We start from the raw sequence: 18,318 nt of genomic DNA, 5'->3' as shown, positions 1-18,318 counted from the left end.
GGAATGAACATAAAAAATATTTCAATAAAGTTAATTTTAAGCAATTATTTTAAATACCATTTTAAAACATTGCAAATATCAAAAGAAATGCTTGAATGAAAATATACATAGTACCAAAAAAAAAATTTGATGTGAATAATATAGATTGAACTTCCTAGATTCCAAAGGAAGGAGGGGGAAAAGAAAAACTAGGTAAATTCCCATTTTATCTGGGGTCAGATAAGGCAAATTCATTCCTGATTTTGATTATCAGAGAAATTATGATATTATAATTTTTAAATTGTGATGTGATTAGCAGCATATTTTAAAGCAGGATATATCTCTTTTAAAACACAGGAGTACGTAAAAGCTAAGAATATGCAGTCTCTATAACAAAATACAAAAAATGATGAGTATATTTTTTAAAAAAGGAAATACTAAACAAAAGAGCAGTTGTATTCATTATGAAAATGTATGCAAATAGACCAATCTCCCCTATTGCATGGCAACATTCTCATATTGATTTTAAAAGGATATTTCAACAATATGCAGTTTGTAAAAGACATCTAAAGTAGTATACAAGTGATTAAAAAATGAAAGGATAATTAATGATTGTAAGGCAAATAGAAATAAAAAGCAAGGGAAGCAATATTAACTTCAAAGAATGGGCAAATTTAGACAAATACTTGAACAGAATAATTTCATATTAAAATTATATTCATATTGACAGTATTCAATATTATATTCATACTGACAGTATAATATACTCATATTGACAGTATAATATTAACAACTCTTTTTAGCAGAATATGTAACCTTGAAATATTTAAATGTAAATATGTAACCTTGAAATATTTAAATATAAATGGATGTTAGAAGTATACATCTAACTTGAAAGGAACAATAATTGTGAAATATTATAAAACCCTCAATTAATGAAACAAGTTATACTTCAATGGCCAGATATTTCAACAACAAAGTTAATAATTTTTAATTTATATTCATTTATGGGAACAACAAAAAACTGATGATGTGATAGGTAAAAAAGAAAATTTCAGTGAATTTCAGAACCAGAAATATTACAGGCCACAATCTTTGACCACAATATAACAAATCTAGAAATTTGCAACAAAATTAAACATGTTTATGTGTATTTAAGCATACAAACCCTTTAATCTGTTGGAAATCATTATGTATGCTCACCTAAATCACTATCGGCTATGAAATAGAATCCAAACCTAATTTCACACTATTTGGAGAAAATAAAAATGAGACTATTTCATGTCAAAACATGAAATGTATCCAAATAGCTACTCAAGAGCAAATTCAAGGTCTTAAATATTTAAATTGTTTAAAAAACAGAATTAAAAAAAAAATTGAACTAAGCATTTAACCAGTGAAATTTGAAAATGAGCCACAAAGAAACTTGGTGAAAGTACTGTGGACTAATGAGAAATTTCTGCAAGAAAGATAAAAGTAATTTTACCTTAAAAGCTCAGAGGAAAAGCATAACTCCAAAAATGATACACTCAAAAGCTAAAAAATCCATTTAAAAAACTGCTTGACTTTCTAGCCCACAAGAAGAATGGCCTCTAAGACAAAAGATTATAGAGCAAAGAACAAATTAATGTCTCAACAATAGACAAAACAAGAAAAAGGATAGATTTTAAAATTGGCCATTTGTCCAAGAGAAACCAACCACCCAGTGTTTTTGAAAAGTCTAGCAAATACAATTGAGACAAAAAAGAAGAAATTAATAAAATCAATAATGGTTATAGTAATATATCTAAATTATTTTTGAAAACTAAGGAGATACTACACAAGTACATGCTAATGATTTTTAAAAACTGAATAAATTAATGATTTCTATCCATCCCAGTTTCTCCTATTTCAACATATATTATAAAAAATTGAATAGTAGTTAACTGGTCTTTTGCAAGAATATGGGCTAAATTGGACACCAGAACCTAGTCTCAGCTGTTCTATGTTTGTCTCAACAATGTTTGATCTAGCACCTAGTTTTTTTGTCTTCATTCACTTTCTCTAATAATAATAATAATAATTTTATATACAACATTATATCTATATATCTATTACCTATGGTCCATCATCTATCTATCTATCCATCCATCTATCCATCCATCCATTCATCCATCCATCCATCCATCCATCCATCCATCCATCTAATCTATCTCTAACTGCTTCTTTCATAGAGCATTGCACATATCAACCTGCCAGTATTTGCAAAGCTCTTTAAGTTCCTGGAAACAGTTTACTAGTTCTAAAGATTATTTGGACTCTCATTGTAAATACCAAAATATGCACATTTACAGTAATTTCTCAAAGCATGGACAGAAATTTGGCCTTACACCTTCTCCAAAATGCATTATGCCTCTGTGATCTCAGCTAGATATCTGGGTTAAAACAAAAGACCTCAGTGAGAAGCTTCATTTGAGATCAGCTTTCTACAGTCATAAATAATGAAAAGCAAATCACAACTTCTTAATATGTCCAGTGAAGCCACCCAGTATAAAGCTGTGACAGTGGAATAGAGCATTAAGAAACAAGCAGGCTCTTTTTACATTAATAGAAACAACATCTGTTGGCTCCTGATCTCTGCACTCCATGTTCTTCAAAACAGGTGCTTAATTTTCCTGCACTAATCACTGTGTATAACTTGTAACATAATATCACCTTCATGCAAAATACTGATCCCTCCTTCCCTCTTAACAAATATTTGCTAAACTCCTTTTAGCATCTCCTAATTTTAAAAGCCATATGTTAAAGCCATGTATCAATCACTAAACTCATATTAATTGAGTGGCTGCTATTACTTTCATAAGAATAGAAAACAAAATGGGAATTTGAAACCTATATTGGGTATTATTAATTTAATAACACCCAGCTGTCTCAAGGTAAATAAATTAACTCTTGGTTTCTTAAAAACATAAAACTCATTGATTAACAAAACATGAATACATCTTTCTTTCATTTATTCAGGCTCAACTGTATCATTTAAACCCTCTGGAATCAATTTTCCTCATAAATAAAGTGGGAACAATATTGCTTATCTCTTAGAACTGCTTTATATTTTAGTAAATAATACTAACATGTAAATTAATTTATTATTATCACATTTCCATTGGTGACATCTGAACTGATTCTTGTAGTTGTCTGGCAATTAGTCCAGGTGAAGATCAGCGTGGAAAGGATAGGGAAAACTTGGCCCAGACATTGGGGAATGGTATATTCAAAGGTACAAAGTTGTATAAAAAGCATGATGTGTTAGGAATACTGTACATTTAGAGCTAAGGGTGAGATGCAGTCAAAGATGAGTCTGGAGAGTCTGGAAGAGTTTGAGCCTTACTGGATTTTGTGTTGTCGTGAAAGCCATGGAAAGCCACCAAACTATTTTACAAAGAAGAAAATCACACGACAAAATTTGCCTTTTAGGGAGATACCTCCCAAAGTAGTGAGCAGAATGTATTGGCAGGACTGTTGCCCTTGTCTACTCAAGATATGGTGATCCTAAACAAAGACAGTGGCAGAAATGGAAAGACAAAACAGAGAGCTAATATTTAAGAGGCAGATTAACAGGACTTGGTGACAATTGTATTTAGAGCACAAAGAAGAGGGAGGAATAAAGGTTGATTCCAATAATACTGATTTGGGTGAACTAGGTGGAAGCCCATGCTAGTCTCCAAATTAGAGAATAGAGGAAGATCAGGTTTAGGGAGGAAAATGATAGTTTTGAGTGTCATATATGGTAATAGTATATGGATATAGTATATTGTACATGGTTTGTCTTATATGGATAGAGTATATAGTGTCATCTATGGATATAAAGGTTAAGTTCAGATATCTAGTTGTCAGCTAAACATAGGAGTTGGGTTTAGTTGGGAGGTCTGTACTAGTATAATATAGCAGACTTCAACATCATGGAAATGGATGTGATTTCCTAGGGTGACAATGTGTAGTAAATGAGTAAAAGGAAGAGTTAGGTTGAAGATAAAATACTAATAAAATGATTCATTTTAAATGAAATAATGGAGGATCAGAATTTGTCAAAGGAATTATACAGGCTTAGAGGTCAGATGAATGTTGAATCATTGTTGCTTCATGAGAATGTTTCATTTTGGCAATGTCAGAAATTGCATCCTGCAGCATAAAGAAAACCCAATTAACAACGATTAACTAAAAAGAGTGGTGGTTTGTTTTTCTCAGGGTCTAAGCAGATGGGAGAAAGGTTGTCCAGGGTTGGTAGAACAGCTCCATGATCCCATTAAGATTCTAGCTTTCTGCTCTGTCATTATTAGCATATGGCTTTTTCTTACAGCTTTTGCCTTATGAGTGCAAGATGATGGTTCATGATCAGCCATCTGCCTGTTTTCTAAGGGAAACTGCTGTCCCCTAAGGCTTGGCTGAGAAAAGTGGGGGTGTCCATGTTGTGAGACATGTAATCTTATCAGCCATGTCTGATTGTACCTGACATGAGCATCTTTAAGATGACTCAGAAACGGCTGATGGTAATAAACAGGTCCAACTAAATTCTAAGTTTCTCAGGAATCAGTCAATTGCTAGCAAGAGGAGACATGGACACAGATAGTAACAGAACCAAGTTAGTGGTGGAAGACTAGAGAGGAAGGCAGAGGATCCTCCTGTGAGAAAGGCAAAAAGAGGACTGGATTTCTGGAGCTCCCCTGGCTCCTGGGAGACAGTAGTCTCTCTCCTTCCAGTGGGCTCTGGGGGCTTAACTTTTCATGAATTCTCTTGACATCTAACGAGGTTCCCAGGATTTCCCTGTGCATCCCACCAGTTAGATCCTCATTAACTGAAATAACTTGAATAAGAGTTCATACCTTGCAAAAAGAGCTTAACACCATGCACAATTTATTCACTATTCCTTGAACATCCTCCCTAAATTCTAACTAACAATTTTAAGGAAGTATCCAATAAAGTGAAATCAAACATTTATGAACTCGAGAGAAATACCCTTAAATTTGAGACAATTAATGAAATGGAAATCATTCTGAAACTCAGTGAATTAGATGATTCTCTCCAAGGTTAATTACTTTATATAGGAGAAAAAATAGGTATTACTCATATCTTGAAAAGCAGTAGTAAGAACTGTACAGTATACAAAATTAACTTCAAGATACTTGAAACTGTGTCAAATAATCAAATTTAATACTGTATTAGCAAAGGTTTTAAGCTGAAGAGTATAAATGCCTGTAAAATGGACTTACAGAGGATTTTAAGCCTTCATAAATTGCTGTATTTTGTTGGTAAAAGAAACATAATATTTTCATAGTGTTGAAAATATGGGCATTACATAAATCTGAATTTTCCTAAATAAATTTTAACTCATACTGTATGTCATCAATCCTAGATATAGAACTGTACCGTGGGTCAGAAATAATCAGTGTGCCTAGGATTGGAGAAATTTAAAGAGATTGCAGAATGAAAGATACTTAGAAGCGATGTTCTTACTATGTAAATTTTTCAAGTACCAAAGATGTGACAGGACACCAGGGACTTGATTTGTGAGTGATGTCCCAAAGCTGCTGGCTAGTAGGCAATCCAACCTCACGGCAATCTAATAGTTATGGAAATGCCACTCCCTCTTCCTCTCCATTTGGTCCCATTGTGTTCAAGTTTGCAAACTTTCCGTCCAGTTGGACTTAGCCCCACCCTTCTGGGACTACCCTGATGCAAACACATTTAAAAAAGTTCTGCTGGATGATGAAAAACAGGTTGAAGGCTTACATCATTATGACTATCATAATGCTAACCACCACCTGTAATTTATAAATATTTATGTGAACGTATTTTCATGATCTGTCATCTGCACTAGAGAGGAAGCTCCTTGAGGACAAGGACCATATTTATTTTGTTAACCACTCTCCCCCAGCACTTAGCTCAGTAACAAGGCACATAATAGATGTTTAGTAACAATTTGGTAAATTAATAATAATGGAATCTAATTTTTAATTTTTCTTCTGTGCAACCCTGTCATTCTTTACCAGCACATAGTTACTTCTTTACATCTTGACCCTTAATGATTTGGTTTGCATTTACTGGAATCTGTTTCAAGATAGTAGGGACTGTATGAATAATACAAATTATGAAATGCTTTAAAATCAGACCTTTTAGAAACAGTAATAAGCAAAGCTTAGTTAATATTGTCCTCAAGATTTCACTCAAGTTTCCTGGAAGTTCTTCAGCAGATTTAGTAAGCTGGAACTTTGATGGTTTGCTGCAGGGGACATATGAGATAACAGTAATATTTGTTGATTGTTTTTTCTGTGCAATACTGGTGTAAACATTATCTCATATACTTTTTTAAATAATCTTAGAGGTAATTATAGTCACCATTTTAAAGATGAGAGCTATACCTAGAATAGTTAAGCAACTTGAAGGTTACCTAACCAAAAACGAAACTAAAGATTCCAATATAAGTCCTACTAGTTTGAAAGAATGATTTTCAATATACTATGGTGCTTCTTAAATATGCTGTTTATCAGCAAATAGAAAATCAGACTTCAAAAAGTAACAGAACATTTTATACATTTATATACATATATTTTCTATTCTTATCCCTTATCTTTCAATTTTTGGATATTTGTAAGGAGGAATATCTGCTGCTCTGGTGGAATCTGAAATGCTTTTCCTTTATTTCAAGAACTAAATGATTTCATGACCATTTTATAGAAAGAAAAGGGAACTTTATAATTCTTCCAACACTTGTTATTTAGTATGTGATTTCCGTGCTAAGAAAACATATTTGTTGGCTGTGACACTATTATTAATATATACTCTTATTGTCTTTGACTGAATAATGTTTTGATATTTTGCAGAATAAATTTTAAAACTGAATATTTTATTTATAGAACCTGTAAGATACAGAAACTTTAATTCCCAGCAAATCCAGAATATTTGTAAATGTGGCATTATACAGAGTCTGTACTCTATTTGCCCTGCCTTCTCTCTTTTTTTGTCATTCTTCATTCTGACTAAAATTTAAATGTGGATTTTAGAACATTTTTCTTTAAAACAGTCCTGGATGAGAAAGATATTAAGTGGTATCCATTTCTGGTTTATGTAAATTTCCATCTATTTGCCAAACTGTTTTGGCCAATTAGATTGACTTGACCTATCAAGTTAGTGGAGAAAATAAATGCAAGTCAGGCAAACAATGGGTATGCCTTCTAAAAAAAGTTTAAAAAAATTGTTTTTTTAGTTGGCTTAATAAGTGGTTTTAAAATGATAGCATTTTGCTAACATGATCTCTGTTTTATGTAAATATTAGCATTGGCTCAGGTAATACAAAAATGGACAAGAAACAGTTCCTAATCCCAAGCAATTTATTACCCTCTGGGGAGAGAATACGATTAATTCAGGATATATAAGAGCATAAGTTTAACTGAACTCTCTTTTGTAGACAATGGCTCTGGTGGAGCATGTTAGGCTGTGAAGGTAGAGGGATGGCTCATTAACATTACTTACATATAACCTGGGACAATGCATTCTTCTGGAGTTTTCAAAAATCAGCTCAGAGATAGAAAGAGCAGAGGGAAAGAACAAATACCTCCCTGGCTACCTCTATCAGCCAACTTAAAATTGTGCATGGTTGTTTAATTAGCATCTAACTTCGTAGGTCCGAACTGGAACTTTTGAATCTCCATGCCAAATCTGATCTTTCCTCAGTCTCCATTTGGTTCAGAAAACGATGCCTCCCATACACCCAATTGCTTACATCAAAAACTTAGGAATTGCTCTTGGTTTTATCTTTCTGCCAGCTCCATATACAATCCACCAGCAAGTTCTTTTGGCTTTTACCTCCAAATACTTTTTATAACTCTTCATTTCTTTTTATTCTTATGACCATCATCCTAGGCTAATCACCACCATAACTCACTTGAATAACCACTTAAAAAATCCACTTTTGTGGATATAAAATCCACCTTCTGCCAAGCATCCACAGTGATGTTTTTAATCCATCAATCAGATCATGTTGCTTTTCCATTGAAAATCTTCAATGACTTCCCATTTTACTGGGAATGATACACAAAATCCCTGATATGTCTGGTAGGTAGGACCTCACATAATCTGGTCCTTGCCAATCTTACCTGCATCATTTTACACTTCTCCTCCTGCTGTTTCCTACACATTACTTTGGTCCTCTTTTTCTTTATTACACTCATTCTTGCCTCAGAGCCTTTTACGGCTTGCTCTTTTCTCTCTCTCAAACTCCTTTTCTGGTCATTTTCACACACAGTTCCTCATTATTCGGGTCTCAACTTGATCTTCAAAGAAGCCCTTCCTGACCACCCTATCTAAAGTATCTTTTCTTTACGTCACTGTCTAACACATAAAGTGATTTAGTACCTTTGCAGCATTTATTGCTATGTGAAATTGCCTTGCTAATTTATCTGTTCACTTTTTTATTCTCCATTTTATCTCACTCAAAATAAATTCCATGAAGTCAGAAACTTTGCCTGTCATATCCAAAATCCCCATGTCCAGCTCCTAGAAAGTTCTTAGCACCTTGCAGGCACTCCACACATGTTTGGTGAATGATTGAATGAATGAATGAACAAACTTAAAAAGGAAAGTAATGATCATTAGATATCATCATGAATTAATTAAAACCAGGTCCTTCCAGAATAACCTGTGAAACAGATATGCTAGACCTAAATATTTAGGTAATGCTTTAGATAGGATATATGGATTTCAGCCAAAAAAATTTTTTTTGAAAACATATAAGAAAATATTTATGGACAAGATCAAGGAATGTAAATTAACTTTATAATTACCTGGATTCATGTTGCTCTGTTCTTGCATTTATTATTTCACCAAATTGAAATTAATGAATATTATTGAGTTTCTACTATATGCTGGGCACTTAATGAGGTATTCAGTACATCTGAGATATCACAAGACTGTGAATTCAGTTTGAACAAAATAAAAATTGTGAATAGCTAGTAAATGGCCCTAATGGAAGTTTAAGCTCTGTCCCAAACAGAAAAATTTGGCTCTGATAGGCAGAGGAAGAACAAAAGCTAAAATTATAAAGAGTAGATTTAAATGTGAAATTAAGAGGCACTTTCTAGCAATTAGAGAACAGTTTTTGGAGAAACAATTTCCATTCCTCGTTGGATGACCATTTTCAGGGTGTTGTAGAGAAGTTTCATGCTTCATATTATGTTCTGTAGATTCACAGGTGATGATTTTCAGTAAAGAGTGGGCCTTGCTGAAGTTTTCAAGGTTAATAGGTAAAGTGCATTAGAACACCAACAAGAGAATCTAGAAAATATAGTGTCATTGTCAATAAGGGAGCGTAGCAAGAGAACCCCCTTGTGGCAGAACACTTATTCCAAATGAGGACTGTAATAAGAACTAGTTAGACTTTTTTCTTATCATCGACCCAATCACTTGAATCCTGAGTTAATTATGCCATGTTCATTAATTTGATGTCATTATATTTGCTTTTCTTTAATTGCGTTTCTTTTCTCTCTTTTCAAAAACAATTGAGTGGCATATAACAGACATATAGAAAGCTATACAAGTCCTAAGTGTACAGTGAAATGAATTATCACAAATTCAGCACACCCATGTAATCAGCACCCAAATCAAGAAAAGAAATGTTCTTAGCAACCAGAACATCCCCTTCTCCCCTTCTGGTACTACTCCACAAAGGCAGCCACTACTCTGATTTTTAACATCATAGATTTTTTTTTTTGTTGGATTAAAATACAGTATTTATTTTTTTATCACCTAAAAAACAAGCAACCCAGAATTAAGCTATACATAAGCTCAAATTTATCCCTAATAAAATCTTGAATATTTATAAAATTTCTACAAAAACATACAGTGTATCAAAATCTGCATAAATCAAATTTATAAAATGTGTAGAAATGCATAGTGATATTATCAACTTACAAAGCAAGGATATGGGAATTATTATTTTCAAAGCCAGCCTACAGTAGAAAATAGTCTGATGTTTTTGTGTGTTTGGTAAAGTTTCTGATTACAATATATAGAATTATTCAGAGTAACTTCTAATGAATTGCACAAAATAATCATTTAAAATTTACATGGACAGTTCATGTGCCACCTTTCTTAGGCCTATGCATAGTTAACAAGGTTATAATCTATTCAACATGGAAAATGAGGTCTATTTGCAAACACACAAGTAATTAAAGTACCAATTCTCTCTTAGTTTCTTCTTTTATAGTTGATTTATTTTACAATAATATAACCACATAAATGTATTCTTTTTTAAATATCTCTAGAGATGAATGAAAGTTAAAATGACTGATCACAGATCAGTAGCAAAATACAAATTGACAATTCAAAATTATAAATAAAACTCGATTGTTTAAGATGTTTAATGTTAACTTTTACTCCAAATTTAGGGGCCAAGCTTGAAGAATCAAATTTATAGGCTTTTCTTTTAAATGAATGTAAGTTCTTTTTTTAAGCTTCAATTAAAAATTTTTCCCTCTGCCAGTACTTTGTAAATTACATTCATTGTAGTGATATCATGATTCAGGGTCAAAAATACTTAATTCACTTGCCATTCTTCACCTCACCACATTTTATAGCACTTATAACTTAGGCTTTTCAATCTTTTATGTAATAAGAGACTAATTAGAAATCAAAATCAAATGACCGTTTACAGTATTTGGTTCTCCTAGAGTAAGAACTGTCTTGAAAAATGTTTAAATCCAAACAAATCTTTTCATTGAAAAAATACTAATAAAAATACGTTTTCTAAAAAAAGATAAACACACTTGCGAACTAACACCCAAACTAACAGAAAGTGGTTTGTATTTGTTAAAGAATTGTATTCTTAGATACCTTTTTAAAAATTTTTAAAAAATGTGTGAGGAATTTATTTGGATGAAAGATAAATGAAACATCAATTCATTCTTGGTTTCATAGGTTGCACAGCTTAGGTTATAATGTGCAGGAGTTCTATCAGGCTTGATCTAACAAGGGCTTGCAAACTCTTACCTAGGTTAGAATGAACCTTTGACATGTTTACAGTGGTGTTTTATTGTTTTGCTATCTCCCTTTCAAGGTTTCGAAATTGGGAATTATTTACAGTTTTCTAAAGTGACAGATATTGGAGAAAAATAAATCCCAAATGTGAGTGGATAATTTTTCTCTCTGCTAGAAGACCCCTTGGCTATCTCGGGGGTTAATATCGATAGGAGGCACTGGTAATGCCAGCAGGTAAGGGAGTTAATGCCACACAACCTACAAACCCTATGGAATAGCCTTGGAATGTTCCATGTTGTCATTTCTTTTTCAAGCTGTACAACATTAAACTTGATAGTGAATGGTTACATATAAATTCATTTCTGAGAAGTCTTCCTTTTCCAGGTGACAATTCCATCATATCCATCCTATAAATTTCATCAAAAGCTCTTGAAATCTATACCGAGAAATAAAAGAGGCACTAAATGTGTTGAAATTCACCTTTCAAAAAAGCAGCAGGACTGTGAAGGAAGGCCACCTTGGCTGATTACCTGTGGTAGTGCTTCAAAATGATGTGAAATTAAATAAAGACAAAACAGGTTGATAATCACCAAGTTATATACGAAAGTCTGGTTACTCCAACCTTTTTTTCAAGTGTGTTAGAAAAAAAAATCAAACTGCCTTTCTGAACCCTGAGTGTAATCCCAAAGAAGAGAACAATGCTTTAACTCTGTTCTAGTAAAGCAGAGCTAAATACACAAATAACCAACGTCATCTTAAAACAACAAAAATGATGCAAACATCTACAAAGTTTAAGGTAAAAGCAGTTTTGTAAACAGTAACTGCAGATGATAATGTTATTGTAAAATCACAGTTTATCAATGTCCTTCAAACTGATTAGGAGGTTCCACGTTTGGAGCTGTACAGAGTTAATAGCTGCAGCAGGTTTCAGGCGGTTTTCAGTCCTGAATAAATTTACCTGTCAGTAGGTAGGTTATTGGTTTCTTTTGTTCTTTCTAAACACTATGGATGTTATTCATTTCCCACTTTTGAGTCATTTTATTGGAGTCACAATTGGAGATGAACGCTTGATGTAGGACCTCTGAGCGATCTAAGCACTTTCCTGAGGGCATGTGAGTAAATCTGTACAGGTTCTTGAAGTACTGCCATTCCTTAAATTCATTTAGATTGCAGTGTGTAATCATAACTTTGGATCCACCACACCCCTTTGTCAAGCACTGGTCATACTGCATGAGTTGATTAGCTTCATTGATTCTGAAAAGCTGGTTCCCTTCCATCCTGTGGCAGGGTCCTAGTTCAACAAAACCTCCGTTTCTTTTCCCCATGCTATCAATGCAGTAAGCAGTTTCAAGGCCTCTGATCTCTCCCCAGGCAATATTTTTGGGTGGTAAAGGATAGTGTGTGGTGATATCATAAGCTATTTCTTCCATGAACCATTTGAAACTTCTGCAGTTGTGATCTCAAAATTTTTTTAGCTCAGCTATATCTCCATATGGTAATACCTTTGATTCAGGACGACTAGCATAGAAGTAGTCTTTGCATTCATCCCACCAAACCTCTACAACTCTAACATAATTCTTCAGAGTTGGAGAAGACCCAGCATAAACAGGTGGAGGATTTCTTTGCCAGCCCTCAAGACAGTAGATGTGTCCCACACAAGAACAAGGGACAAACAATAATTTGCCACCGCACTGCCATATCTTGTATGAGATCTCAAAGTTTTCACCACCCCAAATCTGGAGAACTGGATCATAGAGACCCATGTCAAAGAATAACTCTCGTTCAATGGCAAATAATCCTCCAGTCATGGCAGGGGACCGATAGGGTTCAGTTTTGTTTTCTTTTGGCCTTTTCCTTGTGGTTTAGAGGAATACGTTTCCATAGTAAACTCCAGTCCCAGGCCCCTCTGGAAAAACCATCTTCATCCCCACCTTGCTGTGGTTCAATGGAATAATCATTCCCATCTATGTAACCTATTAGAGACACACTACATGTAGTTCTGTCCTTAGATATGGGAGCTACAAGTGGTGCATACCAGTTAACTGCCACCTCATAATGAGCATCAAGGTATATCAAAACCTGTCCAAATTTAGCCTTCTGAGCACCAATACTTTGTGCTTGAATTAAACCTTCTCTTCTTTCATTTTGAAATAACTTCACCAGGCCATTCCACAGCTTAATATAGTCTTCTAGTTTTTCTTTTAAGTCTGGAAAATCTGTTCAATTTCTCTCTTGCCAGGTGGAACCAAGACTAACCAATGCCTCCCTAAACACTGTAATAGTTGGCTCCTTTATTAGTGAAGTCATCAATTAACACAATTTCTGCTAAATATTTTCTTGGAGTCCTTTTAATTACACTGTGGACTGTTCTCATGAGGGTTGACCATCCTTCATTATGGAAGACAATGACAACACTGGAAGTGAGCAGATTTTCATCATAATGCGAATACTTGCATCCTCATCCTGCTCAGTGGGCTCGGGTTATCCAGCTGCGGGGAGAGAGAAGACCAGGGGACCACTCATCGTAGATGGGTTTTAACTGTGCTTAACCATTTTACAAATGGGATCCCAGTATGTACTCTTTCTATCTGGCTTCTTTCACTTAACATCATGTTTGTGGAATTCATCTATGAATATGGTATAGATATAGTTCATTCATTCTCACTGCTCTACAGTATTCGATTTTGTGGATAAACTACAACATAGTGTCTGTTCTATTGTTCATGGACATTTTGGTAGTTTTCAGTTTGGGACTATTACAAAGAATATTCTTGCTCATGTCCTATGGTGAATATAAATATGCATAACTAGGAGTAGAATTTCTGGATCAGATATGCTTGGATTTCACTGATATGCTTACCAGATTTAAAAATAGTTGTACCAGTTTATGCTTTCACAACCAGAATTTCCCTTGTGCCATTTTCTCACCAACCCTTGGTTTGCCTTTTTCATTTGAGTCTTTCAGGTAGGTGAATAGTGGTATTCCATTGTGGTTTTAATTTTCATTTTTCTTGATGACTGATGAAACTGAGCGCACTTGTATATGCTTATTGCCTACTTGTGAAGTGCTCATTTTTGTATTGGTTTGTCTATCTTTTTCTATTGATTTGCAGGTGTTTAAATATTCTAGACTTTAGTTCTCTGTTGAGTATATGAATTGGGAGTATCTAATCCAACTTTGTGGGATACATTTTCATTTTCAGTGGTGAGTCTTTTGATTAAGTCTGTAATTTCATATGAGAGTCCCTTGCTTACACCAAGGTCCTGTAAATGTTCTCATACATTTTTCTTATAAAAGTATGATTGTTTTACCTTTTACATTTAGATTTGCAATCCATTTGGAATTGATTTTGGGGTATGGTATAATGTATGGATAAAAATTAATTTTTTATGTATAGCTGTTCAACAAACCAAGAATATTTGTTGGAAAAAAACCATCCTTTTCACCGTACTTCAGTGTTACATTTATCATTATTCAGTTGGCTGTATAATTGTCTGCCCCTGGACTCTATTCTGTTTGATTGGTCAGTTTGTCTTTTTGCACCAATACCACAATTATTTGTGGTCTTATTTATGAGACTTTTTACAATAGTTTTACAATAGTAAATTCCCTAGTTATATTGTTCATTTTTCTGTGCCAATTATCAATTTATTGCCTCTCAGCTCCAAATTCACCCTTTATTGTCCAGTCTGTAAAAATTGAACTGTACTTTAAATGTATTTCCTTTGCCAGTTTGTATGTGCCAGCTGGCAGGATGCTAAACTCTGCCAATAGAGGGCACTGGCGAGACATTTGCTTCTAAGCTCCTGCATGCTAACTGCACATTTGGAAGCTTGCTGGGCTTACCCAGAGTCCAGCTCCTGCAGTACATGCAGTATAAGCTTGTGGCTTTCCCTAACACCCCTCCAACCCCTCAGGTCATTTTGCAGCAGCTTGACTCCAGTGAGACATCAAAAATATAATGAGAACATACGAACAGCTTTATGCTAATAAATCTGACTAATGTGTAAAAGTGAAAATTTCCTAGAAAAGCACAGCTTAAGGCTGACAGAAGAAAAAAACCAAAAATCTGAATTGTCCACTATTTAACAAATCTATTATTTAAAACATTTCAACAAAAACATATGAGACAATACAAAGAAAAAGTTATTAAAATGATCCTCAAACACATGAAAAATGTTCAAACATGCATAATTAGAGAAACGAAACTGTGTAAAGCACTAATATGTCACTGCTCATCTATCAGAATGACAAAAACTTTAAGGTATGGTGCTTTACTGTATTTCATTTTCTCTCTACCTAACACCCTCCAGACAACTTTTTTTAAAATTCAGTTTTATTGAGATATATTCACATACCATATACAGTCGTCCACAGTGTACAATTGTTCACAGCACCATCATTTAGATGTTCATTCATCACCACAATCAATTTTTGAACATATTCATTACTCCAAAAAATACAAAATAAAAATAAGAATAAAAATACAAGTAAAAAAAGAACACCTCAAACATCCCATCCCCTTATTCCCCCTATTATTTGTTTAATTTTTGTCCCCATTTTTCTACTCATCTCTCCAGATAACTTTTTTTTTCATTTTTATTGAGATTGTTCAGATACCATACAATTATCCAAAGATCCAAAGTGTACAATCACTTGCCCCTGGGTACCCTCATACAGCTGTGCATCCATCACCACACTTGATTTTTGTTCAGTTTTTAGAAACTTTTCATTACTCCAGACAAGAAATAAAGTGAAAGATGAAAAAAGAAAAAAAGAAAAGGAAACTCGAATCCTCCCCTATCCCTAACCAACCCCCCTCAATTGTTGACTTGTAGTATTGGTATAGTACATTTGTTACTGTTTATGAAAAAATGTTGAAACACTACTAACTGTAGTATATAGTTTGCAATAGGTATATATTTCCTCCCTATATGCCCCTCTATTATTAACTTCTAATTGTATTGTCATACATTTGTTCTGGTTCATGGAAGCGATTTCCAGTATTTGTACAGTTGATCATGAACATTGCCCACCATAGGATTCAGTTTTATACATTCCCATCTTTTGACCTCCAACTTTCCTTCTGGTGACATATATGACTCTGAGCTTCCCCTTTCCACCTCATTCACACACCATTCGGTGCTGTTAGTTATTCTCACATCTTGCTACCAACACCCCTGTTCATTTCCAAACATTTAAGTTCATCCTAATTGAACGTTCTGTTCATTCTAAGCAGCCACTCCCCATTCTTAATCCTCATCCTATATCTTGGTACCTTATATTTCATGTCTATGAGTTTACATATTATAATTAGTTCCTATCAGTGAGACCCTGCAATAATTGTCCTTATATGTCTAGCTTATTTCACCCAGTATATTGCCCTCGAGGTTTTGTCATCAACCCATTTTTTTTTTTTTTAATATGGTTTTGTTCACTCACCGTACATTCCATCCCAAGTAAATAATCAATGGTTCTCTGCATGGTCGTACATTTATGTGTTCACCACCTTCACCACTATCTATATAAGGGCATCTACATTTCTTCCATAAGGCAGGAGGGAGAGTCAAAGAAGGTAGAGAGGCAAAAGAAAGAGGAAAAAAATAATGACAGCTAGGAAGTAGCAAAAGGAAAAATAACCTTAAATCAAAGTAGAATAAAGAATCAGACAATACCACCAATGTCAAGTGTCTAACATACCTCCCCTATCCCCACCTCTTACCTGCATTTACCTTGGTATATCACCTTTGTTACATTAAAGGAAACATAATACAATAGTTTATGCTGATTGCATCCCTCCCCCAATGCCTCCCCATTTTTTAACACCTTGCAAGGTTGACATTTGCTTGTTCTCCCTCGTAAAAGAACATATTTGTACATTTTATCACAATTGTTGAATACTCTAGATTTCACCAAGTTACACAGTCCCAGTCTTTGTCTTTCCTCCTTTCTTCTGGTGTCTCACATGCTCCCCACCTTCCTCTCTCAACCGTATTCATAGTTATCTTTGCTCAGTGTACTTACATTGTTGTGCTACCATCTCCCAAAATTGTGTTCCAAACCACGCACTCCTGTCTTCTATCACTCTGTAGTGCTCCCTTTAGTATTTCCAGTAGGGCGGGTATCTTGTTCACAGAGTCTCTCATTGTCTGTTTGTCAGAAAATATTTTGAGCTCTCCCTCATATTTGAAGGACAGCTTTGCTGGATATAGGACTCTTGGTTGGTGGTTTTTCTCTTTCAGTATCTTAAATATATCACACCACTTCCTTCTTGCCTCCATGGTTTCTGCTGAGAGATCCGCACATAGTCATATTAAGCTTCCTTTGTATGTAATGGATTGCTTTTCTCTTGCTGCTTTCAGGATTCTCTCTTTGTCTTTGACATTTGATAATCTGATTATTAAGTGTCTTGGCATAGGCCTATTCATATCTCTTCTGTTTGGAGTACGCTGCACTTCTTGGATCTGTAATTTTACGTCTTTCATAAGAGATGGGAAATTTTCATTAATTATTTCCTCTATTATTGCTTCCTCCCCTTTTCCCTTCTCTTTTCCTTCTGGGACACCAATGATACGTACATTATTGTACTTTGTTTCATCCTTGAGTTCCCGGAGATGTTGCTCATATTTTTTCATTCTTTTCTCCATCTGCTCCTTTGTGTGTAGGCTTTCAGGTGTTTTGTTCTCCAGTTCCTGAGTGTTTTCTTCTGCCTCTTGAGATCTGCTATTGTATGTTTCCATTGTGTCTTTCATTTCTTGTGTTATGCCTTTCATTTCCATAGATTCAACTAGTTGTTTTTTTGAACTTTCAATTTCTGCCTTATATATGCCCAGTGTTTCCTTTACAGCCTTTATCTCTTTTGAAATATCTTCTCTAAACTTTTTGAATTGATTTAGCATTAGTTGTTTAAATTCCTGTATCTCAGTGGAAGTGTACGTTTGTTCCTTTGACTGGGCCATAACTTTGTTTTTTTTAGTGTAGATTGTAATTTTCTGTTGTCTAGGCATGGTTTCCTTGGTTATCCAAATCAGGTTTTCCCAGACCAGAACAGGCTCAGGTCTCAGAGGGAAGAAATATTCAGTATCTGGTTTCCCTGAAGGTGTGTCTTAGAAAATTGCTCCACCCTGTGATGCCTCAGGTCACTGTGCTTTTCTGCACAGCAGGTGATGCCTGTTAGCCTATAATTCTCGACTAGTGTGAGGAGGTATGGCTGTGTTCCCCCAGGCTCTGGGGGCTGGTTCTGAATGGAAAGAGCCCCACCCCTTTCTTCCTAGAGAAGACAGACCCCCCAGGTGGAGATCATTAGCATTTCAATGGTCTCTCTCTCTGCT

General features: G+C 34.6%; 2 protein-coding genes across 2 annotated transcripts in view; one reads left to right on the top strand and one right to left on the bottom strand.

Annotated features, from left to right (window-relative positions):
* The window catches only part of PTGFR (prostaglandin F receptor), a 147,814-nt gene that overhangs the window by 124,268 nt on the left and 5,228 nt on the right, over positions 1-18,318 (top strand). The window lies entirely within an intron of this gene.
* On the bottom strand, positions 11,883-14,059 carry LOC119528165 (N-acetylgalactosaminyltransferase 7-like). Its single transcript, XM_037828834.1, is given in 4 exon segments — positions 11,883-12,822; positions 12,824-13,193; positions 13,261-13,435; positions 14,045-14,059. Coding segments are annotated over 4 exon segments (1,401 nt in total). The 3' UTR covers positions 11,883-11,981.

The sequence above is a fragment of the Choloepus didactylus genome, chromosome 2 (assembly GCF_015220235.1).
Source record: "Choloepus didactylus isolate mChoDid1 chromosome 2, mChoDid1.pri, whole genome shotgun sequence".
NCBI lineage: Eukaryota > Metazoa > Chordata > Mammalia > Pilosa > Megalonychidae > Choloepus > Choloepus didactylus.
The sequence above is the reverse complement of the archived record's forward strand: the minus strand, read 5'-3'. Positions and strand labels throughout refer to the sequence as shown.